General features: G+C 50.7%; 1 protein-coding gene across 1 annotated transcript; it reads left to right on the top strand.

The window, feature by feature from the left end:
- The first annotated feature begins 445 nt into the window (after positions 1-445).
- On the top strand, positions 446-25,837 carry LOC133349641 (protein cordon-bleu-like). Its single transcript, XM_061563250.1, has 9 exons — positions 446-570; positions 1,150-1,566; positions 4,821-5,031; positions 8,114-8,342; positions 10,068-10,115; positions 10,767-10,867; positions 12,317-13,285; positions 16,251-16,403; positions 23,241-25,837. Exons 2-9 carry the CDS (start codon positions 1,157-1,159, stop codon positions 23,265-23,267), a joined length of 2,148 nt encoding a protein of 715 aa, XP_061419234.1. The 5' UTR covers positions 446-570; positions 1,150-1,156; the 3' UTR covers positions 23,268-25,837.
- Positions 25,838-27,043: the final 1,206 nt, after the last annotated feature.

Below are 27,043 nucleotides of genomic sequence, written 5' to 3'. Positions count from 1 at the left end.
TCAGTTTTTGTACCAGTTGAAAGGGTAAAAACCTAATACTTGTCTCCGCGTGTTTAATTTTGCTGCTCTACAAAATCGCGTTTCTTCACAGCGTTCAACTCTTGACTTTCATTCCTCGCACCCGAAGCCATTCGCTCTTACGACGTAGTTCTATCCTATCCAGTTCTCTCCCTGCCACGAGGGACGTCTGCTGTCAATCCCCTGGTCTCATCCAGTGGGACTTTTCATGAAAAGCCATGGGGTGCGTTTGCTTGATTTTTTTGCGTGGTGGATGGGAGGTGGGGGGGGCGAGGATTTGACTCGCCGTACAGCACACTGTACTCCTTATTCCCATCTGATCTAAATCATCTGCTGAGCGCAGTCCAAGGGGAAAGCGAGCGCCGCTGTTTGTGCCAAAGTTTACAGAGTTTTTCGACGTAATTCTTTCCAGCGCGTCGCCGTTTATTATAGCAGCGCCCGGCGCTTTGAACGCCTTGCTGCAGAATTGTACGCGGGCAGCAACCGAGACGCACTGAGTTACAATCACGGTGCGAGTGTGTGCTCATCGTTGGTAATCTCGACCAGAGGCAAGTAAGTGTGGCCGAGTCTCCAGACTTTCTTTGCAGGAGGACTCTGCTTGCGATGTTGTTTTTATGTTTTGGTAGCTTTGCACATGGGACGACGTGAGGAACACCCAGAGAAAACGAAGTCGTGCAAGAGGGGTGGTCTCCTCTTGTTCGACTTATTTAGGCAGTCGCTGTATTATATATATAGCAGAGGCCGTGACCTAAAACCTGAACTTATTGTGTATTTTTAAGTTTAAGGTACTGTACTGGTATCGCTGATAACGACCGTGGTAGAGTGTATACAGCCTGCGGTATGTACGTTGAGCGTAGGCCAACCGTGCTAATCGGAGGTGCATGGTGCATAGCTTTACACTTTACCAGATTGTCTCGAAGGTGATAGATAACACGTGTTAGAAATGTCTTAACCCCTCCTGACCCGAACGCGACTAATGTTTTTTGAACGCATCGCTGAGTTGCAGCATTTTTTTACGGCCCGACGTGCACCGTCGGTTTCACGATTAAGACAGCCGCCGCTCGCTAAGCCCGTCGCCTCCTCCGCCGAAGGTTCTCACTCTCCTGAACGGTTTCCCCTGTCGTGTGTCAGGCGCAGGATGAAGAACCGGGCTCCTCCGCCCCCTCCGGGCGTTGCTCCCCTTCGGTCGCCTCGGTCCGCCGAGGCGGACAGGGCCGGAGCGATTCCATCGGACAAGGCGGTGGCGGCGGTGGCGGCGGCGGCGCTGTCTTCGGACAAGAGCGATTCCCCGCCGGCCATCAAGGCGGCAAGCGGGAAGCCGCCCGCCGAGAAGGGCGCGACGCTGCCCGCCACGAAAGCGGGATCTCCGCCGCTGGAACGGGGCGGAACTCTGTCGCTTGCCAAGGGAGGAACGCTGCCTTCGCGGGGGAAGGCGGCCGCCCCCAAGCCTCCGCTGGTGGCGAGGGGCCAGAATGTATCGTGCTGCGAGGTGGAGTTCTCCGTCATCCTGCCGTCGGGACAGCTGCACAGCGCCACGTCTGAGAAGCGGTAGGGAACACCGTGACCCCGTGCACCTTGACCCTGCACTCCGTGAGCCCACACACCTTGACCCCACACACCTTGACCCCACACACCTTGACCCCACACACCTTGACCCCACACACCTTGACCCCACACACCTTGACCCCACACATCGTGACCCCACACACCTTGACCCCACATACCTTGACCCCACACACCATGATCCCACACACCTTCACTCCACACACCTTGACCCCACACACCGTGACCCCACACACCTTGACTCCACACACCATGACCACACACACCGTGACCCCACACAACTTGACCCCGTATATCGTAACCCTGCGCACCATGACCTCATTTTGACCCCGCGCACCCTGACCCTGTACTCACGACCCTTTACATCCTGACCCTGCTGGCTTTCGCGCACGTGCACCTTGAACCCTGTGCGCTCTCACCTCGTGCACAGAAGGTGCGTTCCACAGGGAGAGAAGGGATATTTGATGTCTAACTGGGGACCCTGGCCACGCATCTCGCCTGCCCAGTCCGCATTAGACGCTTGTTCTTCGCACACGGTGTCAACGCTGGCGTTGGAATTGCCTTTTGCGTGTTAGATACGACATCGGGCGGGGTGAGAATTCCCAGCTCAGCCACAGGGGAGCTGTTATTTAGTGTCTCGAGTGGAGTACATTGAGTGGACAGGCGTGGAAGGTGTCATGAATGACAAGGGAATTAGGCCAATCCAGGGCTTAAATTCAGCCAGGTCTGTTCGGGTCAATGACCCATAAAATATGTCCGCACACGGCACACCGCATCCAGTCCACATCTCACTATGTCTGTGGCTACTAGTCATGTGCCACCCACTTCAGTTTATCACCAATCCTGAACATGTTCAGTGAGAAATGAAGCCCTGGGTAAAGTCCCATGGTTATTCTCTCGCAGTTAATTCATGTAATCTTGCTACTTAGTCATTATTATGGGCTGTGGGTAGCAGCGGGCAGTGCAGAAAAATTAATTGTTGTACCGTACTTCTACGCTCCCTTGTCTACGCTCCCTGCCTCAACCAGCCCGCAGCTGACCAGCCCGCACTGCCGGCCTATGTGTAGGATTTTTGATATGATGAGGTAATTTCTTGGTATATTCCAGCTTCCTCCTGCAGGGACACTGTAGAACTCGTTAAAGAAGTGGCCAATAATGCCAACTAAAGAACCCTCACGGAAAAGTTTCCAGAGACTCAGTGAGGCTTTTGCTGGGTAAATAAAGCCCTGCCATTATGTTACATTCGTCCATTGAGGTCTGCGCCTGATCGTTTACTGGGTGATTGGCTCAACCTAATGTCTGGCACGAGTTGTGCGCAGACGCATTCTTGATAGTCTGTGAAACATCGCGCTTTCCGTCGTGATAGGACCGAACAAACAATTTTAATGAACAAGTGAGACACTGCGCAACTGTGCAGCAGAACAAAAATATATCGATTTCATTGGCAGAACTCAAAACCGCTTGCATGGCCTTCGCACCGCAGAGGTCGAAGGCGTTTTGGTGCAAGGTCACCATTGCTAGAGGCTATTTCAAGCTCAGGATTTCTCGTCCCACATAGCAGTTGCATGACTCTCGTCTCAGACTGTTTTGGAAAAGAAAAAAAAAATGATATCCGTGGTGGCCGGTCAATGGCTTCTTGTCACTCAGACAATAATGGACGCAAAACGCCCGCCACTGTAGTGTCCATGTGGCTGTGCACTTCATTTGCCGAGTGCTGAAATTGTATACATAAATCGCGGATATTTGACGCTGCCAAATCGCTCTTCATAGAGCATGGAGAACAACGTTTGTGTGGTGGTGGTGATGGTGGTGGTGATGAGAGAAGCAAATTGCATTCGTGGCACGAGTGGAGCCGTGGGCATCATCTTCCACGGCGCTTCCCCAGCATCGCCTGCCAATGCTGTTCTGTTTCTTCCTCCAGTTCCTTGGCCTTCTGAGCCATTGGGCCACGTGACCATTTCCTTCACCAATACCTCCTTCCTGCGGTCTCTCTCCACTAATCTCTGTCCGTCACTGCGAATTTCAACTGAGCGAGCTCCCATCCCCCCTGAGCACCTTCAAGTGTTCCCTCCGTCGCTGTCCTGTCCAGCCGGTCACCATTCATCCTTGTCACGTGCATGAAATATTGCGGGATGCTGTGGCTGCAGGAAATGTGCAGCTCATTTCTTTGCCTGTGATTTAACTCAAATAACACATTTAGCGAACGCACGCATGTTAAAGACGTCCGGTTAAAGGCATCGTTATGACTGTTAACCCCTTCCCGTTCCGAGATGTCTGCAAGTTGCAGGGTGGGTCCCGTTCGCCGCTGAATCTCGGAACTCTCCAGTGCTTAGCGTAAATTTTATTAGAGAGACATAGCGCCGTTGTTTTTAAAGACCTTGTACTCACCGCAGATAACTGTAGCGACACGACCGCACTCTGTGATAGCTGCCGTCAAGCTGTGCCACACGCCCCTCCCTCATGGCCTTGTCAGAGCCTCAGGACGTCTTCGGACGTGGAGACGTACCAATAAAGTTATGTTATTTTATTTATGATGCTGATGATGCTGCTGCTGATGCAGATGACAAAGATGCTTGTTTTCCCAGGAAAGCCTCATCGAGTCTCAAGGCGATTTATCCAGAGAGTCCTGCCAAGTTTTCGCAGTAGGGGGCGATGATGCTGCTGTGCGTGATCCCAACTGAGTAATTGGCAAGTCCATTATTAGTATTGGGATGTTTGGCCAATAGCAGTTACATTGTATGGGTTTTTTTCTCTGTGGGAAAAAACTCGAGCACCCAGAGGAAACCTATGCAGAATAGACGGAGAACATACAAACAACACACAGAACATACAAACCCCACACACAGAACATACAAACTCCACACACAGAACATACAAACCCCACACACAGAACATACAAACAACACACAGAACATACAAACCCCACACACAGAACATACAAACAACACACAGAACATACAAACTCCACACCTAAAGGCACCTGCGTCGGGAACCAAACCCAGGCCCTTCTAGCTGTGAGGGGCAATGTTACCACGACGCCACCCTGCTTGGCAATGACAGTGATATAGCTATCAAAGATGATGTGACAGGCAATACCAAATGACAAAGAAACGAATGCTCATTGGCTAACATGAAGAAAACGGAATGCCCGTAGACATGTAACGGACAACGCCGTGGGGCTTCGATTCATCCACGTGACCCTTCCCTGTGCGTCGTCTGATGACGCTTGCTCCCACCAGCATCCCCATCATGGACGTGCTGGTGCGCCTGTGCGCGTGGTACCGTCTGAGCCCGGCGCGCCACGCGCTGGAGCTGTACTCGCGCGTGGACGGCCGCCCGCTGCCCTTCAAGCCCAACACGGCCATCGGCAGCCTCCCCGTGGGGGCGGTGCGGCTCGTCGAGCGCGAGCCGCTGGACGCGCGCAGGGCCCACCGCTCCAACGCGCCCGAGGTGAGATCCTGCCCCCCCCGCCACCCCCCTAGGTGAGCCCCCCTTGAATTGAGCCCTTCCCCGAGGTGAGCTCCCCCGCCCCCCCTGAGAGTGAATCCTCCCCAAGCGAGAGCCTCATCGGTGGCCGTGGCGCCGTCGTCTGACGCGACCGCCCCAACATCAGCACCACTCGTCGGCAGTAGCAGCAGAAGCCTCAACATCATCACCAGCAGCATCACCAGCACTGTCATCTGACACGACTGCCACGGCAACCATCAGCCGCAGCATTGTGGTCTTGAGCAGCAGCAGAAGCGTGATTATTATCACAAGTAGAATCATCAGCATTGGCAGAAATAGCAATATCATCATCAGAGAATCATCATCAATAATGTCTCCACCTATCTTAAAAAGGGATAAATGTTCATGAAATGCCGTGGTGTCGGAAGTACACGGACAAACTTTGTAATTTTTCATCCTCGCCTGGGGTGACAGTGGTGGTAGCATTCAGCTTTGGGTATTTGTCAAACCAGTGAGAAACTTTGCTGCTTGCGGCGTGAACGTCATGGTATGGGGCGGCTTCCATCCAGCAGCGGAATGGATGGCCGCAAAGAAGTAACGGTAAATCCCGGACACTCGGCGTGGGATGACGGAGGCGCAAAAGAGTCACGCGTGTCGCGTTCCCTCGCGCGTCGCACATTTCGGAGTCGGTAACAAATTGACAGCCGCTTCCGTTGCGCAGCACGCTGCATGGCAAGAGTTGCACGCGGCGCAGAGGCGTGGGACAGCTTTTGCGGTTCCCCAGTTCAACGCCTAAACACACGTCGAAAAGCACGTACACAGAAAGCAGCTGATAAATAGATGGCGCACTTCTGCTGCGCTCTGGAACGTGGCTCTGGCAGGACATCGCGTTACAGCGCTGGAGCGAAACATTTGGCGTCTCGTTTTTCTCCTGGATGCTTTTTCTCTCTCTCTCAATATTGCCTGCGTCTTTAAGCGTTTGTCTATGCAAGGGAGCATACGATTTTGGATGGATCCGATTAATCGATTTCACCCCGTCTTGGAGGAGGCACGAAATAATTCCCGTTGTGACCGATTGGTTTGCAAAGTCAAAATCAGTCAAAGAGTCTCTCTGCTCGGGTGAGAAGCGGCCCTCATCTACATCACTGAGCCAGTGGTGGAAATTCCACATTCCCATAGCAGGAGCTCTTGTCTGTGTCGGATATTCTCCAGCGTTACGTGAAAAAAATTTTGTAAACTAACATTTTTTTTAATTGGCAGGAAAAATTCCTTTTCCATCTCCATTGGCTTCCACCGGTTTACTGACTAAATAGGGCAGTTTAGGACCATTTCATTATACATTTCAAAATATTACTCGATGAGATAAACCAACTACAAACGAGTTCATTCTTGATGAATGTGCTTGCAGCACTTTCTATTTTAGTTTAAGTCGATGCAGTTAATTTCGTTAATGACGGCATCCCAAATGGTCCCAGTTTGCTGACCACTGGAGCCTCATTTATGGGCCTATAAATACCGCTTTGAACGCTGGGTCACTGTGAGTGAATTCCATCACGCGGTGACTCACGTGGCTAATAACACGCACACACACACACGAGTAACACACACACACGAGTAACGCGCACACACGAGTAACAAACACAAAGTTCCCCCGTGTAGCCTCCACAGGTTGTTGTGAAGAGTGCCGTTAGCGAGCACCTACTAGGCGAGCGCTGCTCACGGTGGAGTGGCCAGGACCTCCTCTGTCTCCCCAGTGATGATGTTTACACGCCACACCAGAGAGACTCATTTAAAGCTGAGTCGACCTAGGGGAGGCCAAGGACGGATTAGCCACGAGCAGAATGAGAAATCGGGGCCCTGAGTTAATTGCGAAATGCGCTAACCACTATGCTACCGTTCCCTTCGTAAGAACACACGCACATTCATTCACGTGCACGTCAGTGACGCGATCTGAGCACATTCCTGGTTTTCTTGGCAAGAAAACAAACGAACCACGCTCTCCGACCCCGGCAGCGAGTACCCGTTATCAACCAGGCATTTAAAGTGCCGTTTTAAATGTCATAAGTAAAAGAGCATGCTGGCGCTTTGAGATACGGCGTCCTGCGCGTCCCGTGGTTGTAGATTAAGCAGGAGCGTCACGAGCAGGAAATATATCCCTCTGCTCCGGGCTGTACCGTCCAGAGATATGTGGCCGTGTTAACTTGATGGCTTGTGAAGGTGAAACGTTTAGCGCTGCTGTGTGGATTTATCTCCAGTCTGGGGCAAACAGAGTCTCTACCTGGACGGCGCAAACACTGAGCCGAATGACTTGGCACCGATGTTTCGTCCTGATGAACAAAAACCTCGTGGCTGTAAAAAAAAAACCAGACGAGGCCTCTACCAGTCTGTGGAAGCCAACAGCTGTTCTTGATGTTCACTTCCACCGCCACAGATGAGCACTGTCCCACAGCAATTTCAAGAATGGTGATAATTTTGACACTCTAACTCGTAACACGGTAACTTGTCACACGCCAACTTGCTACCGCCAACAGTTTTACTCCCCATGTGCATTCCGCAATGTCGGCCTCTCAGCCGTGGTGCAGGAAGCCAGCGGCTCATGGGCTATAGTTTTAGTTTCCTCGGGAGCAAGACGCACTCCTGCGGCTCTCCGGCATTGTTACGTCGTGTTGCTTGGGACGATGTTGCCCGACGTTTCGCTCCACGTGCCGGGGGTTGCTTCAGGAACTGAATTCAGCAGGCGGCACAACCCGAGAAACACGCCGCGTAGCTCGACAGCACGAATGGTGGCTGCCTACACAGAGCTCAATCACACCACACACCCTTGTCTGTTTACCCGTCAATTTATTAACACCCATGGATACCACAACAGCGGTTGCCTTATTATGTGTATCAACGCACCCCTGCCATAGGAATGTGGAACTTCCACCACTGTCTCGGGGCTGTAAACGGGCGATGAGCACAGCCGTAGAGCCCATACGAGACCTAAAAACAAACTTTGATCATTTTGTCACACCTAAAAAAAAATGGCCCGTTGCATAATTTCGTCATTTGGTTTGTGATTGCGCGTGTGCGTGCGTGCGGACAGCCGACGGTGCGGCTGGTGGTGAACCTCTCGCGCACGCAGAAGGAGTTCCTGCGCGTGAGCCGGCGCGTGCCGCTGCGCGTGCTGCTGCCGGCTATCGCGGCCAAGAGCGGCCTGGAGCCGCGCTCGCTGCTGCTGTTCCGCGACGCGACGCAGGCCGAGCGCGTCGACCTCGCGTGCTCGCTCGCCGAGCTCGGCATCCGCGAGCTCTACGTCGTCGACACCAGCAAGGGTGAGAGAGGCCCGCGCGCCCCTTGACCCCCTGACCCCCGCCGCCGCCACGACCTCCTCCTCCTATCGCGGTGTTATCGGGGGGCTGCGGATCGAGCTCGTGAGCCGTAATCCCGATTATTCAGTCAACTGTTTGCTCGCCCGATTCGAGGGCTCGTCCGAATACGCGAGCAATCAGAGGGCACGGCGTTCGCTGGGAAAAAAGCCTCTCGCCTCTGTGCCGCTGGACGGGAGGTGACGGACGGGGCTTTGGTGGCGTCATCAGCATCATCAGCCGCGTTACTGTGGCCGTGGCTCGTCGAGAGGGTTTCCAGACTTCGGGAGGCAGGATGTGGGGAGCGGCCGCCATTTTAAAAGAGGCCAGATTAATCTACCATAAAAAAAGTAGTTGCTTTAACTTTTAATTCAATTAGTCTACCGAATCGACGAATGTTCCCAAAATAAACACAAATCTTGGATATATATCGACATCCATGAGTTTCATCATCGATTAAAAATATTTTTTTCTGAACTCTTTGAGCGTGGCATTGAGCGTGGCAGTGTGTTGTTGGATAGCTCCTGCCTGGATCACCAGCCAAACCAAGTAATATTTGTGAAATGAACCACACCCTGCAGATGAGATACAGAATAGTACATACTAGTCGAGGTTTTGTCATTTGGCCAAAAGACACATTGCCCGATGTACGTAATTGTAATGTTATTCAGTGATAAAATAGACACACGCGGCTTAAATATTTATGTATTTTATAATAATATTTTTTTATTTGTTTACTTGGGAAAGGAAAGGCACACCGAGTCCCAAGCTTCTCTTCATTGGGTATATTTGGCCGGCTCCGTGTTCCAGGATTTATTTTGAGTGTGGGAGGAAACCAGAGTGCCCGGAGAATTCTCAACGCCAAGCTGCACGCACACGGGTCACCACACTCGGGGAAGGTTTTTCTGCGCTCGTTTTTGCGAAAAAAATTGTAAAATAAATGTAATGCTTGTTTATCTGTACTTATTTACACTTCTTATTTACACCCCACTCCCGCCTACCCCTCCCCCATTCAAACAAGCGCTCATCTCTGCACGTTGGTATATTTGAGTTTTTCATTGAAATTCCAGATTTCTATGGCAGGATCCATCCTCTCCATAGCGAGGTCGACAGTAACCCATTCATCCGCGTGGTGCAATAGTTTACACACCCGCGCTACGAACCTGCCCACCTGAGTTCGAGTCCTGGCCATGGTATCACCAACCCGTGGTGACGTATGGTCAAACAATCCCCTTGTACCGACATGGCGTGGGGAAGGCCTCCATCCAGCAGTGAATTGACAAGGGCGCTGTACGTTGCGTTCATTTACCCCTTTATTTAGATCAAACCCAGGAAGGATGCGTGACTGATTGGGAACCTTTCCGAGAATCGAACTCGTGGTTATTTCCTTGTGAGTGAAGCACAGGTTACAGTCAAACGCACCGATATCTGTTGCACGTCCATCATGAACGGCCACGCTTTTTGAAATACTCTTTACCTGCATTTTAAGTTCTCATACGCAGCATATGTTAAAACAGTGATAACTATGACACCGCCTGGCCAGATATCGCTGTTCGGCCGGTCACAGTGTGGTCGATGATTGATGAACGATGGCACGGGTGACAAGAGGCCCTCCAGGATGTAGGAATTGACACCGGCAGTGTCAGTGGCGTCAAGCTCTCTACTTCTTCTTCTTGTTCTGTGTGTTGACAGCGACCGCGCGATGCCATCCCATCGTGCATGGCTCCCACACCTACCCAGGTAGGGACCCCACCCACACCTGAACCTCGCACTGCCGCGATGTCTCTAGCATCGGCCCACGCACCTTGGGTGCCGGGAACCAGACCGCAGAAAAGAGAGATGCGCAGAAACGTAGCGAGCCACGAAGAGAGACGAACAAGGAACATTGGTGAAAAAAAATAGACTGACAGAAACATTGCCACAGAGAGAGAAGGGAATCGAGGTAGACACAGATAGACGCAGAAACATAGCGGCATACAAATAATAAATACACAGACGCAGAAAAAATTACACAAACAGTAACATAGTGACACAGCGGGACAGGTATGGAAAAGGACACGATTAGAGATAGACAGATACAGAATGAGAGAAACGCAAATACACATAGAAACACACAGAGGTAGAGACACACAGAGAGAGAAAGAAACAGAAACAGAGATATACACAAGACAAAAAGAGACACGCAGGGGAGAGAGAGACACATAGGGGGAGACATAGTGAGGGGGACAAACATAATCACAGAGACAAGAGACACACGCAGATTGAGTTCACCGTAACTTGCAACCCCGGCTGACAATCCCTCGGGACCGCCCAGGGTACCGCGTGTACCAACCGGGCCCTGTCAGCGAAAACAACGATCCTCTGACCAGTGGCCATGCATGTGTTGGACAGGGGCCCGCAGACAACCACCGCCCCCTCCTGGAGTCACAGAGCATGCTGGGAAGGAAAACGCGGGCATCTTCAGCTGCCTTCGGCCCCGAAAGAAAAAAATGGTGAGTCTATCACACGTTGTTGATTTGTTTTCCATTTTATGAAATACTGAGAGTGGTATGAACAAATGTGCAGCGGCTAGCGCGACCCGAGTTCGTTTTCCGCTCACGGCAACCACCAGTGGCGATTATCTGAAACGGTTCCAGGCCTCCCCTAGGTCGACTCAACCTCAAATTAGTACCTGGAGCGATGTGTAAACATCGTCACTGGGGAGACAAAGGCGGCCAGGCGTGGTGCTGGCCACCCACCCCATCGTATGCCGTGCTGGGGTTCATAGGTGCTCGCTAACAGCACTTGCCCCAACAGCGTGTTGAGGCTATATCGGGGATCTGTGTCTTTGCTACGAACAATTCTCATACTAATTGTATGTAATTGCCTAATTTGGCTGTGATTGTTCTCTACATTATCAGTAAGTGATCTGAAATGATAATAATTGGCGCGTTAAACGCTTGTACACCAATGCAACAATTACAATTGTTGGTTTATGTCGGGTGGGACATAAATGTGGCCCAAGTAGAAAATCAATTATGAATCCTAACATTGGCTGCGAAAAAAACCTGCGCACGAGGAGCATTACGGCACACCGCACGATGAACCCCGACAACCTTGGTTCGATTACCGGCCAGGGGCTCACATCAGCGGCGAGTGACATCGTAACCGGTCCTTGGCCTCCGCTAATTCACCAACTCAAATTGACCGGCGTGGTGAAGTATGTTTAGACAGCCTCCGTGATTGGCAAGGCGTGGATGGGCTCTCATCCAGCAGTGGTTTTATAGAGTGCTGTAGATTCTAGAGCAGCGTTATCCATTGCAGGGCCACTGGTGGTCTTTAGTGCGGCCCCCCCGACAATACGGAACACGTGACAACACACCCTTGCCGGCGGCGTGGCGGCTCTCACACTGACGACGTCTTGTGGTCAAAAGTGTCGCTCCCTCCTCGGCTTACGAGGGTTCGCTTCTGTCCGGATGACGTGTCACAGTTCGTGGGGGTCGAGGTTCAAGTCTCTAAGAAGTTACGTTTTTGTCACTAGTTTCTACAGGAGCTCTTGCAGCTCAATTGCATAATGTAAAAAACAACTACACGCAATATGTAAACCAATTACATACAACGTATGCCAATCAAAAAGACCACAATCGATTCTCGCGAGCACGATTCGATGCCTGCTGCGTGAGGTTAATCTCTTGAGTTCTCTCCTGGTTAAACAAAATCGACTTGACTTTAACTAACGAATCATTAACTCGGATACTGGACACCACACAGATTCCACTCTAACATCCATTTCCGAATCGAATCTTGAAATCCGCGGCACTCACGGCAAGGGTGAACCTGCGACATCTCACCGGTGGCATCGGCAGCGCCGTGCAGTCACGTTCCGCGAGATCGCGGCCTCGCCCCGACGAAACTTGCGCGTCCCGCGTCTTTGACGTCGTCGCCGCTGCTGCCGCCCGCAGGTTCACCACTCGGTGCCGGCGTCTCCAGCCCCGGTCCTCGCCGCCGCCGCGGCCCCCAGGAGACGATCGCTCGAGTCGGACGCCCCCAAGAAGCGGCGCGCGCCGGCGCCGCCCCTGGTCGCCGCCACTCTGCCTCGCGCCGCCTCCTCCGCTCGGCCCCGCGCGGCGCCGGCTCGGCCCGAGCGGCCGCGCAGCCGCTCGCTCCCGGGGGCCGATTCCGTGGCGCCCGAGGCGAGCGGCGACGGCGGCGCCGACGGCGGCGGCGCCAAGAAGAAAAAGAGGGCGGCCCCGCAGCCCCAGGGGCAGCCAAAGGAGCGGCCGCAGGTGCTGCCTCAGGTTCAGGAGCAGCCTCAGGTGCAGGTGCAGCCACAGGAGCAGCCTCAGGAGCAGCCTCAGGTGCAGCCTCAGGTTCAGGTGCAGGTGCAGCCACAGGAGCAGCCTCAGGTGCAGCCAAAAGTTCACGAGCAGCCTCAGGTGCAGGTGCTGCCAACGGTGCAGCCTAAGGGGCAGCCAAAGCCACAGGGCCAGCCTCAATCACAGGATCAATGTCACGGGCAGCCGAAGGGGCGTGCTCACCCTCGGACGCAGCTGGTGATCGTCAGCGGCTTGGAGGTGACGGTCATCAAGGACTCGCACCCGGAGAAGCGCGGCCGCTGCGACGGCGAGGCGTGCGGCGAGGCGGACGAGCGACGGCGGTGCAAGGAGGGCGACCGCGGCGATAACGAGCAAGCGCAGAAGACGGAGTGCGGCCACGGGGAGCGCGCGGCGGGCGGCGGAGATGATGACGCCGGTCCGCAGGCGGACGGTGGTGCCGGGGCCGGAGGGGATGCGGCGCCAGTGAGGGTGGTACCGGTGAGGGTCGTGCCGAGTTCACCGGAGAAAGGGACCGGCCACACGGTGACCTGGGCGGACGTGAAGGTGGCGGAGGCCGTTGCGGCGTTGCCGTACATCGACAGCGGCTACGAGCAGGTTCGTGTGGCGACAACAACATCGGTTTCTCTCTCGCCAATCAGCCATGATCGATCCGCCGGTGGATGTAGCCCCTCCTCCCCATGGTGTGTCAGTCAGGGGGGCTGTTTGGTCATACTTCCTCATTCTGGACTATTGGTTGGTGGAGGCTAACAGCCAGTTCAGACGTCGCTCGCCACTGATTTCAGCCGTGGCCAGGAATTGTATTTCAGTTGCCGGGTCCATAGCGCGGCGCGCACACCACCCGCTCCACCCTGCACACTCTGCAGACATTGACCGTCTCTTCACTGACTTCTGATGTATTTAATGAAATAGAAAAAACAACGTGTGGTTTATTTTATAGCGATTTCTTTTCGAGGTCCAACGATTACAAAGGAGAGGTTCAAAGTGGTGGAAGGGAGCTCTGAGATTTACTCAATTCCGACGGAGAAGCAAGTAAATCTGAGACAGCGTCTGTGATACTACTCCACTCCACGATTCTCTACAATGCCCGAGTAAGCCAAGGAGCAGAGCCGGCCCTAGACCTTTGGGGGCCCTAAGCAAAATTTGGTTGGAGGCCCCTTTGATGTATGATTTTTTTCACCCACTAGCTAGCAGTGACTCTAGGGGGCCCTCTGCTGGCCACGCGGCCCTTTGCAATTGCAAGGGTCGCTTAGTGGCTGGGCCGGCTCTGCCAAGGAGGTCCACGGTTGTGAATTGACAGGAAGTGACATCCCAAACCAACAACAACTCTAAATTTGTAACAGTTGCGCGTCTAAAAGTCTGGTGATTTAAGATTGATATACGTGTGTATATGATTGTACACGTTAGGCTATTCGAAAGAACAAGACAGAGCAAAAAAGACGAAACATGCGAGAAAAATAACACGAACAAGGTAGCACCGAAAAAGACATGAGAATAGCATTTTATAAATGGAATTGTGACCCCAAATCATGACCATTTATCACCTTGCCGAGGCGGTGAGTCGATAAATGCCGCATCTTTTCCTGGGCTTCACTCCGCACGGGCTTTGTTTGCTGTGATCAGGATGGTGTCGGTGAGAGGCAAGGGGGGTCTGGACGATGTTTGGGTGATGTCCGCTCTCTCCCCTTTTTAAATCCTTTATATTAAGTTCGCTTGCGTGCTTGCTTGCTTGCTTACGACCGTGCAAAAATTTCGGTCGTTTTTTAACCCACTTCCCGTGATCCAATCGAGCTGACATTTTGCACACAGACTAGTTGTGCAAGACAATTAATGTTCGTGAAATTTTTTTTCCAAAATTTTACACTGTTTAGGGAAAACAAATGAAATATTTAATTACCAATTGTTTAATACTGCAGACAATCATCTGACCCATAGGTGGCAGCCATCTCAAGCCAGAGGACGAGAGGACTCGAGCCGCCACGCATATAAAGGATTTAGAGTGAAAAACTTTGTTTTTACGGGTTAATTTTTTAAACCGTCCAAGAAGGGAAAAACGTGAATTCATTAAACACTGCCGCACGGCTCCCACCAGCAGGTGGAGACACAACCTCGTGTGTGGGACGACTGCTCGCCTTCAAGAGTCCCAAGCATTTAGAACATGCAGCGGCAAGGCTTGGACACATTTACCCCCAGAGATTTGAGGAATGATTGCAATTTGGGTCCACGATTCAAGGATGGGTAGGCGTCTAGCAGCTTATCCCCACAGATAGTTGATGAATCATCGCAATATGGGTTCACGATTCGTTTAAAAGATGGGTTATTGTTTTGTTTGTATTATTTAGATCGTGTGTTTTTACATAATAGCGCTGTAGTACGTTAGCGTTAAATTCGCATACGGTTTTCATTTATTGTAACCGATTCTTTGACGGCAATATTATGCACGTATTGTGACCACCAGAATTAATGACTCTACAACTCATTACATTCCGTTTGAAAGGACGTGTGATTATCATGATATACTATACAGAGTTTTACTGGCTGTGTGCGTGCCTGCATGGCCTTCACGTCTGGAGCGACGGAGTTTAATTTAAAATAATTATCTCATACGGATATATTCACGTTTGAATTTACTGTACAGTACTTCAGTCAAATCTCACAATTCTCACACACTCCATGCAACGCGTGTACCCAGAACGGAAAAGTCATGGGTTTTTGTTGTTAAATCGATTGATGGAGCCTCATCGTTCACAGAGGTGCAAGGCAGTTCCGCATGCAGCCAGAGTGAGGCGCACCTTAGCAAGACGACAATCAGCTGTTGCGTTAGGGCGTTATTATAGTTGCGTTTAAATACGTGTACACACAAAACAATATATCCTGTGAAACAAGATCTCAAAATATTTCTAAAGGTAATTAAAAAATCGTAAGTGCGTTGCAGTAGATTTGTCGCGGTTAGCGCAGCCCATCATCTTCTTTACTCGGTCAATAAAATCCGTAACCATTTGATGGAATATCAACAGGAGTTGTGCTGAACAATATTATCCATTGTGAAACTGGCTCGCATCGTGTGACTGTGGCATTCACAGCCTAGATCACCCGCGGCAATGAGCACTGCTGCACATTTGTATTTTATTTTCTGTCTCTCTGTCCCCATGTCTTTTTGTCAATCTGACTAACTCCCCGTCTTTTTATCTTTCTGCCTATCCTGCCTGACTACTCGTGGTCTATCTTAGTATGTGCGACTGTTCATCTGCCTGTCTGCCTCTATGTGTGCTTGTCTCTTTCTGTTCACCTGTTTGTTTGGCTGTCTATCTGCCTGTCTGCCTGTCTGCCTCTATGTGTGCTTGTCTCTCTCTCTGTTCACCTGTCTGTTTGTCTGTCTATCTGTCTGTCTGCCTGTCTTTGCGACTCTCTGTCTGTCGGTTAACTCACCTGCCTACCTATTTGTTTACCTTCTCTCGCCGCCTCTCAGTTTTGCCAGTCTCTCTCTCTCCCCCCTGCCCCTGCCTTTCTGTTTGCCTGTGTCTGCCTGCTGTCGTGTTCACCTGTGCGCTCTCCGCTGCAGGAGGAGCTGAGCGAGGCTTTCCCCAGCATCTCGGCTCACGGCCCGGCCCTGGAGGACGGCGAGACGGGAGGGGGGCGGCGGGCGGCGGGAGCACCCGCGGGGCCAGCAGCGTCCCCCTCCTCGCCACCCAGCGAGGGGCGGCCCCCACGCCAGGTGAGGCCACGGGTCACCCCCTCCCTGCTTCCCTCCCCCCCTCCACCGTTTTATAGTTCATTTGTTAAAGGGGGAGGGGGAGCTATTGCACAAAATTGTCTCACCGTGCTGGACAACCAAATGATATAACTTAGTTATCGTGTGCTGCGGATTGTACGTCGCACAGTTATTCCTGTATTATAAAGCCAGAGTTGGGGGTGCGTCGTAGAATCCGATTGCTGTGTTTGTGATTTGTATAATTGTATTCACGCTGGGCACACGCTGTTTGGGGTATGTCTTTAGTTGGCGGAGTATCTAATGATCTGGAAAAGATGGTAAAAATGTTTTTAAAATAATATTCTTTGTTAATTATTTTTAATTCACCACTATATCCCAATTGCGCTATCGTCTTCACGCTGTTGAGACGAACACATTCCAGCTAGCAGTGCATCACCCTGTGTCAGAGAACGGCTCCAGGTGGTGATGCCGCTGAACCGCTGCAGTCGGCTTCTCTCGCCACGCTGTTGTCACGCCATTGTACATGCCGTGCAGTGGTCATCACATGTCCATGAAACAAACCGTTTCTAGTCTCAGAGATAGAATTTAACATGATGGGATTTTATGTGCAGCGATTAGCAAGTAGATTGAGACCATGGGCTGACTACACTTGAGAACGCAGTATAGTCCACTGGTTGCTGGGACTCGGACTCAATCCCAGGCTCTCAGTGGTGCTGGTTCACTGCACCGAACCGTAACCCACAGGGTGGCCTCTCATTAAAAATAACCGTTGTGTTCAAAGTCTAAGTGATTGCACTCGAAATTAGTTTGAGACTCATCTCCGATTTACAGCCCTGAGTCAGTCGTGGAGATTCCGCGTCCTGACTGTGGAGACTAGTCTGCTCTTAATTAGCAGCAGAAACACGAACGACTGAGTTTGATCTCCGATGTGCATTCACAACCTTCCGATTGTCAGTCGCGTGCTCTGCCCACTTCCCAACGCGGCCAGCACTCGTCTCGATATGTCACGCGCACCAACCGCAAGGCCTAACCTGTGCGTCACGACGACCAGCATTTATCGCCGGTGAATGTTCGGTGAGAGCGAACGGCGATCGGTTTAATATGTCGCGGTGAAAGTTGGCGAATATTGATTCGCCGGGGTCCACGTGCGGCCGCGATTTCGGCCGTCTCCTCCTCCGCGCAGCGGCTGCTTTAGCGCCGCTCTGCTAAGCGCGGGCCCGCTGGGGCCGGCGGGGGCCGCGGAAGGAGCGACGGGGCGAAGGGTTTTTCTGCGGGCGGTCAATGGGTAACGATTAGCTCCTCGGATTTTGAAGGTTGGTGAAGTGGGATCAACAATTCCTGCCGATTGTCCCCCATTGCATCTCTGCACGCTCTCGAGCTCGGGGTGCATTTCACGCGGCTGCTTCTGCGAGAGCGGTTGCGTCAGACGGGAGCGTCTAGTTGGGCAGGTGCGTGGGATGGCTCTCGACGTGCTCATCGGAACACGCCCACCACGTGCAAATAATAATTGCGTCGTTACAGCGCCGGCTCCCACACACGTGCGCACGCGCACGCATTCTCAGAATCCCATTGTGACCTCCGACCTGAAGCACTGACGCACGCATTCTGATTAGTGTGTTATGGCACACAATGTCTTTTGGGAAAGGAGTTCCAATTCGGCCTGATTGATGTTCATATCAGGAACGGAGAGACACGTTTAGGTTTGTTTGTAATGTCTAAGCAGACGATGAGCCACGGTCAGTTAATTCCGTCGTTTAGCTTCAAGATTTGTTTTTCACCGTCATCGTCATCATCGCCATCATCATTTATTATTCATACCGCGCCTCCCTTACGGCGCATCTCAAGGCGTCTAAACAAAGTGGTGTTTGAGATAATTACTCAGCAAGGAAGCGATTGCAGACCAAATACAACGTTCAAAAAACTCCACAGTATAGACAATCTAATAATCATACTAATCTTTTATAATGCACCGTTGACATCCAGATGTCTCAAAGTGCTGTAGATAAAAAAGTATATATACTTACAAGTACAGATACAATTATATCGAAACAGTGAAAGCTGATAATAATGATAATAATAAACATGCCAATAAAATAAAGAACAAACAAAAAACAAAAAAATTATCACGCTCACAGCGGAGGTAAAATCCACACGGCAAACGAGAAAAATCAAACTTGAAGAGCTGAACTGTGCGTCGGTTCATTCTTTGTAGGATCACCGTTGATAATGCTGGTGATGTTTTTTGGTGACTCACACGACGGCGCAATTTACGATGGGATTCTCTTGTGAATGTGGCTCAAGAAGAACGCGTTTGGTCATTGCGCGTCACCTGCTGTGGCACATTGGCGAGGAATGTGGACGCTGGCAGCACCGAGGGAACAAAAAACCGAACGGTGCGTAAATACGCGCGGGAGGGGTGCACACTTGCAATCTCGTCTGAGAGGTAGTGGGACACATTGGCCAGAACAATACACAAGCCTGGCACATCGCGGCTACTGTGAGGGAACGTGCGTGCGTTCGCGTAGGGCACATCGCAGGAAGGGACGGTGGGCGGTGGTCGAGACTAATTACAGAGCGGCAGCCAACGGAGGGAACGTCCACCCTGCAGGAGCTGCCCTTATCCCTCACGGTCCATCGGTGTAATCATCCATCTCGTGTGCAGGAGCTCGACGGATTCTAACATTGATGGGCCACGAGTTGTCGTTGCGGTTCGTTTTGGGAATGCCTTAATCTGGCAGTGGCTCGATCGCGATTTTGATGATAAGAACGGATGATGCTATTTTCTAAAAAAGATCCACGAGGCATTTGCGGAATGGGAACGCGGGCACGCCGATCAAGTTTCACGTCGTCGTCTGCTTCGGCACAACATCGTAGATCCCCCTGTCCACAGTGAGCCATGCGAACGTCGCATTCTGCGATCCCGGCAATGTGCAGCGTGTATAGCGTCTCCATTAGCGGCCGCCGGGTGCTTTCTCGCGGCTGCGCTGAGGCACATTAGTTCAACGTCCTGACCGCCCTTACGTGTAGTGTTACCGGTTCACAAATCAACATCGTCCGTTTGGCAAGTGGTGCACAATACGAACAGCGATGATGATAGTCATGCAAGTAATGCCCTTAGTTCTATCCAGGAAAGCCTCATTGAGTCACATAATTGATTTTCAGGAGGGATATTTGAGGATGTTCAACCAGTTCCATGTATGCGTGTTTGGCGTGTGAGAAGAAATCAGAGTAACAGGATTAATCTTATGCACACAAGGGGATAATACTCAAAGCTCCACACAGATGGATTTCAAGAACGCGCTTGCTGTACTATGGAGTAGTGGTGCAGTGGTTGGTGCACAGTGCTCTCGACCTGGTCACTCCAGTTTGATTGCTAGCCAAATATCTGCCAGAATTCAGATCCTAATAAACATGAAATAATAAATAACCATGAAAATCTATTAATGTTTCTAATCACGATCTTGCCTCCAGTTCATCCCACTTACATCTCTGCCTCTTGTACAGATCTCTCTCATCCCACTTACATCTCTCACTTGGCATTTTTAAGATGAACGAGAAGGCCCCTCCCCGAAGAAAATTATTTCTTTTGGCGTCATCTGGTCCAACCCATGTGAGACTAGGCTCTAAGGAAAGCTGTCTCGGGTGTGGACCAATCAACTTCAAGGACAGTGCATACATTATCAGAGTTATGTTTTTTGTTTGCATTATGACTGCAGGTATTGTGGTCTATGCAAACATGACTCCTCGTAAAAAAGGTGTCAGTTTTGTTGCCAGATAGAAGGGTAAAAAAAACAGTCATCTCTGCTGCTGATGCCATCGCTGCTGCTGCTGCTGCTTCTGCTGCTTCTGCTGCCGCTGAGGAAGAACGCGCTGTGCCCCGTGGCACGTCAGCGCCGCCGAGGGCTCGCCAGATGGCTCGCGGAGATGCACCGATCGGGGCGCGTTACGCAAGTGGCAACAGAACCGAGAGTGTCACAGCGTCGTGCCCCCCCCCCCCGCCCCCATTGCTCCGTGCGCACCCTCCGCCCCGCCCCCCCCCCCGCGTCCATGAGCGGTCGCCTCGCTCGTTAGCGACAGGGCGACAACAACTAACGAACCGGGGCACCTGTAAAGAACTGCATTGTGGGTTTATTTTAATGATGGTGTTCTTATTATTAGTAACGTTATTATTTTTTATACCTAAGAGAACATTTTCTTTTGCAAGTGTCGGTGGTCAATATGGCGCAAGTCTTTGTGAGCTTGCAAAATGTCAACAAAACTGGGACAAGAAGTATACTGATGTGATGATGATTATCATTCATTTTGCAGAGATATAATGGTACTAAGTTTTCTGAGGGTTCCTTTGGAAATCAAGCAACCTCTGTGCATATCATGACAAGATAGATTTTGTATGATACCAACATGTGTTACCAGTGGAACCATAACATTAAGCACAAATATAAAATATGGAAATGGATTAAAAGCTCAAAAGTGCACAAAGAAGCATGGCGAGGTGCGTGCTTGGATTAAACTTCGAGACCAAAAAGAGCAACACGTGGATCACAGAACACACAGACTCAAGGTGAACATCATATTGACCATTCGGAATAGCACGTGAGTCTCCGCAGAACACATCGCTGGAAGGGGACGTGGGCCGGTGGAGCTGCGGCCAAAGGAGTGACCTACTCAAGTTTCAAGTTTATTTATTAGGTATAGCCCTCTTCTTGGTTCTTTCGGTAAAGTCACGTAGAAGGGAAGTAATAAAATAATAAAAAAATAAAACATAATAAAATAAAATAATTCTCACGACGTTTCGGCTACAACGCAAGCAGCCGTCTTCAGGTGAAGACGTCTTCAGGTGAAGACGGCTGCTTGCGTTGTAGCCGAAACGTCGTGAGAATTATTTTATTTTATTATGTTTTATTTTTTTATTATTTTATTACTTCCCTTCTACGTGACTTTACCGAAAGAACCAAGAAGATGAATCCCTGCAGTCACGAAAGCTTTAAATCGAGGTATAGCCCTGTGAGCCATTCGGCTCTTGAATCGGGTGCAACCGCAACAAACAAAAAAACAAAAACATGAACAAGAAAACATCTGAAAGTGACTATGTGCAAACAGAAAATCCAAGAAAAGACAGCAAAATATTGCAGAAAAAGCACCGTACACCAACGCTGTGTGCAAAAATCCCATTGGGATGCATATCAAACAACAACAACCACAAGACAACTTAGATTAAGGCCATCAGTCTAACTCTGTACTACAACAAACAAACATGGCCAAACCGAAAACACTTTTCAAAAATCACCAAAATAAAGCCATAAAAGCAATGAAACAGTGATCATACGAACTGTGACCTAATTTTCACAATAAACGACGTAAACAACATGTATTACCAAACTCATGCAGACATAGCTGGCTGCATGAGTCACTGCACGCCCACTGTGGAGATGGAGCGTTGGCATCAGCTCTCTCGTGCAGGAGCCAGAGAGATCGTTTCATCTCAAGACCAAGACGCGTGGCCACGGCTTTGGGGAGACCTCCATCAAGCAGTGGATAGGTGATGGCGGTGATGGGAAATGCAATTCCACGGTGCCTCAATTGATTTTCTGAAAGCCTGTGTGTTCAAACTACCATGAGGTCATGTTTGGTTTGTGGATAGTCCCACGTCAGTGCTGTTGTGACTGAAACCTACACTAGAACCGGACAATTCCACTTCTTGCCGTGTCACCACCTGTGAACAAGCGCACGTGCTCGTTGACTCGTGTTGCGTCATCTCCCCCTACCCTGTCTGCGCGCGTGGGGGGATGAGGGGTGACGCGCTACAAACCCGGTGACCTCTCCGTGTTCGATTCCCGGTCACGCACGGACGTAGACTCATCGGTGAAGCGGTGTCTGGACCCGTCCTGAGCCTCCTCAAGATTGACTCAGCCTTAAATGTGTACCTGTTGCAGCGTTTAAATATCAGCACTGGGGAGACAAAGGTGGCCGGGTGTGGCACTGGCCACATCGCCCATTGTGCTCACCAACAGGATTTCCCCCCGTCGGTCTGCGTGGTTTCACGAGGGATCTCGGTGCCCGTGTGTGTGTGCGTGTGTGAGAATTCGCGCACTTGAGCCGCGTGTCCAGTGTTTGTTGTTGGGTTTAACGGCACAACAGCGGCTTTGAGTCTCGCTGAGTTCATCACGGAGCCCACGCTCGACAGCGAGCACGAGTGGCTGAGTAATTTGCTGTTTTCTTTGTGAGTAAAATAACCACGTCGAGTGAGTACACGGACGATTTTCCAGGAATGAAATTAAATTATAATAACAACAACAATAGCCGCTTCCGATGTTCATCGCACTCGAGGGGCAGCGACGTGGCCGAGTGGTGGCACTTGTTGCAGGGAGTTGCGGTTCGAGCCCCCTGCGGCCGCCCTGGTCAATACGCCGGTGGGTGCATCGACCGGACAATGTTTACGTGCCGTCTGCTCCACAGCGGCCGTGAACGACATCTGCAGCGTCATTCGGAAAACGGGCTTCCCACGTTTTTCGGAGTCGCCCTCCAAATTTGTCAACGTATAAAATACCTCTCTAATTGCTCAATTGGGTTAAACCGCAGGGCAACTTTGCCCCCTACTGTGAAACTACTGCGCGCGATAATTGTCTGTGAAACATTATCCACCTCGTCATAACCTCGCCCCGCCCAGTGGATTATACGTGCCAAGAAATAAGACGCAAGTGCCTTATCTTGACGTGCAGAGTTGCAGCAGAGGGAGGGGGCAGAGAGGGCAATGAGAGAATGACATGGGCCAACACTTCAGTGTGCTGGTGATGTTTCTATTACTCTGCGGCATCACCGTAATTGAGTGTTTCTCTGCAGGTCTTCGACATCAATCAAGCGAGCTGAAAGTTGGCGATGGCGAGCATGGCGAGAGTGATGTTCCTGAAGAGAGAAGCCCCGGTGCCCGTGGACGGTTGCAGCCATCACTCTCTCCTCACCTTTTCCCCCATCTTTATTTCACATTAAGTCGTGACGTGACATTTCATCGCGATGATTAGCAGCGGGTACCCGCGTGCGACTGTCCTTTTCAGCCGCTGACAGCTTCATCGCATATAGACGCGTCCGTGCGTTCGGGGCGCACAAGCTCATTCACGTGTATATCTTTTCGTGAAGCTTTTCGTTGTTATTTTTTTTATTTAATGGGCATACAGCTACATAACCAAAGAAGCTTAAGCCATTTACTGAGCACAGTTGTGTAAATGACACTGTACGGTATTGTCAGGAATCGTCCCTGAGGCTCGCACTGCGGGCGTGTAGGTGTAGGGTTGTGGTCTACGGGCCGCCCCCGCGTGTTTTCGGGTTGTCCGACGTTTCGCCCCGGTGAGTCGCATCCTGCTGGGAGCTTGCCAATTCGGTATCGTAAAGAAGCTGCCGGCGCTGGGAATCTAAACGGCGCATGTCAAGCCGAGCAGGGCACGGCACGAGCCGGTGCATGAGCCAGTCCGGCGGGTGACTATGAGAATATGAAATGGTGTTAGGATCCTGTGGAATTCCTTCAGGATTTCTATTTTGACATTTCGTATAGAACCCAACGTTGCTTTGGGTTTTTTTAAAGGGATATCTGATGTTTTATTCATTGATGATAATGACTGCAACTTTACATTTCTATATAGTTATATATATTAGTTTGCATGTAAGATTACATTTTTAGAGCAAACATAGGCATATCTTATGCTTCGAGTGGGTGCTGCAGTTAGAATACAAGCCCCGGCTAACATCAGTGGCGAGTGATCTCTGAAACCGGTTCCGGGCCCTCCCCTTTCACCAACCCACAGTGACCAGCGTGGTGAAGTATGGTCAAACAACCCCCATGACCGACACGGCAAGTGGATTGGCACAAGGACTGAAAAGTATTATTATATCATGATTACTCGGCATATCTTATAGAATTGCATCTGCTGTCCTTTTTAGCTTTGCTTTGCTTAATAAATTGCAGTATAGACATTTTCATTTAGTCGATGCAGAACCCAAAAAAAATGTAAGCATTGCCTGTGATCGCTGTACAAAAAGCGTACGGAATTTGTGGAAGTGGTGCCGGTGAATGCAGTTGACTCGGCATTTACAACGCCCTACACGGCCGCGCGCGCGCGCGTGTGTGTGTTCCCCTGCTCGCTGGCAGCCTCAACAGAGCCCCTTTGATTCCCCTCCGTGACAAGGGCAGAGCTGGAATTTTATTGTACCCCCCCCCCCGCTCGCCACCCCGTGGAACAAAAGGCGTGGATTTTACATTTAAATGTCAGGCCACTTCCACCGCAGACGAGGCCCCTGTGAGACGTCGCAACGCCTGAGCGTTTTTTTTTATTTCTAATGAAAATCTAACTTTTTTATTTCTAATGAAAATCTAACTTTTTTATTTCTAATGAAAATCTAACTTTTTTACGATCTCGTTTTCCCTTTAGCAAGGAATTGGAAAATATTTCTCAATTGTTTTTCATTTTCAAAACAAAAAGAGAAAGCCAAACTTTTAACCCGACTCAAAAAATGCAATAAAGTTAAATGTGTGCGGGATGTGAAGATACATTATATGTAATACCGCAGGTTTTTGTTGTGCAAGAACCATGTCACGTTGTCCCGTGACAAAACATCCACAATTCTGGAAAATGTTTAACGTTAAACGGTGCTAAGGGTTTCTAAGAATTTCCATTTGTAAACATTTAGACGCTCCTTTCGGCTTATGAAATCAATGAGGACAAATTGTAAAATGTCTGTAAATGTTTGCACACTCGCAAAGCTGTTTGCGCAATTGTGTCGCGGGAAGGAAGAAAAAGAGACGACCTCAGTTTACGTAAAAAGTTACCAGGTAGATGTTTTTTTTCAAGACAGCAACGGGGTGTTTCCAACTGGCCTGGTTGCTGGTGACGTATCTAAAATAGACAAACCCCGTTTCTCAGGCGGGGGGGGGGGGGCGGAGGAGCTGTTATTTTGGCTGCCCTCACCGAAAGGCCATGTGGGACAAGTGAAGAAAACGAACAATCCTTGGGAAGGCACATCCCGTCCCCCGCGCGCTCGCGAAGGGAGCCATGGCGCAGCGTGCCCGGTCGGGCCACGTTGTGCCGACGCCGTGGCCAGAATTGCCACCCAACTCACCTGGCAGCTTTTGGCATCGTTCCCACAGGGCTTGCTGGCAACAGCCGTGTTATTCATGCCACGGCGCCTTCCAATGATGACAGGACGTGTGCAAGGAGAAGTGAAATGTTCGTTTTATTCAGAGATGAAACAAAAACAGTTTGTCATTTCTTACCATATAGTTCAAGCGTTTTGTGTCTCCTTATGATCATCATCAAAACCCAGAGGAATGTGTGTAGGCTACAAACAAAATGTTAAGTTCGGAAACGTTTATAGTGAAATACTGTATGGTAACTACGTGCAGCGTGCTGAATATATACACCAATGGTGGCGTCATCTTGACATGCAGAGCATGCTGGGACTTCCTTTTCTGCACTTGCTGTCTGAAAAAAAACCTTTTTGCACGATTACAATTGTCATCATGGTCACAATGTGTGAAGCAAGGCTGCTGTCTACTGCATTTATGCCCCCTTTCTCCCATCCATCCACATATTCACTTGCAAAGATTGGGCCCAAGTCAGGCCTGGTTTTGTAATATTCATCCGCCCAACATCCCTCCACATGTGCCCTCATCCGTGCTCATCTCACGTTTACTCCGCCGTTCTCAGGCACGTAACCCTGAAGTGAAAATTCCTTTGCTTAGAAGCACAAGCCCCACTGACACCGATAATCCCCTACATGCATTGTAACAATCAGCCCGTTCCACGAAGTGGATCTACAGCCCTGGCGATTCGGGCTGACAGATGAACGCCAGGGCAGTTCACGCAAGTCTGTGCCCGATCACTGCGAATGAGCGTGAAGCGTTACGAGCGTGGGAGGCGCTCAGCCAGACTCGGGGGTGAATTTTCTGAAAGTTCCATAAGCGACGATGAACTGTCAGTCGCCGAATGAGCGGAGAGTTTCCAATGATGCAGCCGCCTAGCATGGGCGTGCCGCGTGGGTCTTTTGTACACAGCCAATCCTTGCCTGAACCCAACAACAGATCTCGGCAGGCAGGGCGTGCTCCCTTTTGGCGATGCAACCACGCCGATTGTTCCCCTCCCTCCGACTGCCACTCTTCCCCCGGGCTGCGTCAGAGTGGGCTCGGTGGGGATTGTCTGTAGAAAGTCACCGTCCCTATAGAGGGCTGCTCTCGTATTGGTGTATCCAGCACGTTGTAAAGCAACTGCAACAAGGCGATTGGGGTTTCGCCGCTGTTGTGCCGCACAGATTTCCGATGTGTTTTTGGGTTGTACCGCGCGTCGGTCGGCACGATATGCGACGTTTCTCTGCGCATGCCAGGGCGATTCTTCAGCAACCCAATCGAATAAGCTCCCCCAGCACGTATGTATGTACGTATTGTGGATTGAACTTCTTTCACACCTTACGTAGCCAACCGTGCTAACCAGAGGTGCGGGGGAAGGACAACAAACTAGACACAAAATGCCGTTCTAAAGAAATTAAACGATGAGTCAAACGTAGGACAACATTTCCGAACAAAACGCGATACAACCCAAAAGTTAGTTTGACCACAAGTTCCATCCTACGTTCATGCAAGCACGAGGTATCGTGCTGCG

Source organism: Lethenteron reissneri, chromosome 31 (assembly GCF_015708825.2).
Source record: "Lethenteron reissneri isolate LAM-NWPU_2019-01 chromosome 31, ASM1570882v1, whole genome shotgun sequence".
Classification (NCBI taxonomy): Eukaryota; Metazoa; Chordata; class Hyperoartia; order Petromyzontiformes; family Petromyzontidae; genus Lethenteron; species Lethenteron reissneri.
The sequence above is the reverse complement of the archived record's forward strand: the minus strand, read 5'-3'. Positions and strand labels throughout refer to the sequence as shown.

Excerpts from the sequence above, each read along its gene's own strand:
- LOC133349641 (XM_061563250.1), top strand. The coding sequence starts at position 1,157 with ATGAAGAACCGGGCTCCTCCGCCCCCTCCGGGCGTTGCTCCCCTTCGG. Across the intron at positions 1,567-4,820 it reads AGCGCCACGTCTGAGAAGCG|CATCCCCATCATGGACGTGC; the intron begins GTAGGGAACACC and ends TGCTCCCACCAG. Across the intron at positions 8,343-10,067 it reads CGTCGTCGACACCAGCAAGG|CGACCGCGCGATGCCATCCC; the intron begins GTGAGAGAGGCC and ends GTGTGTTGACAG.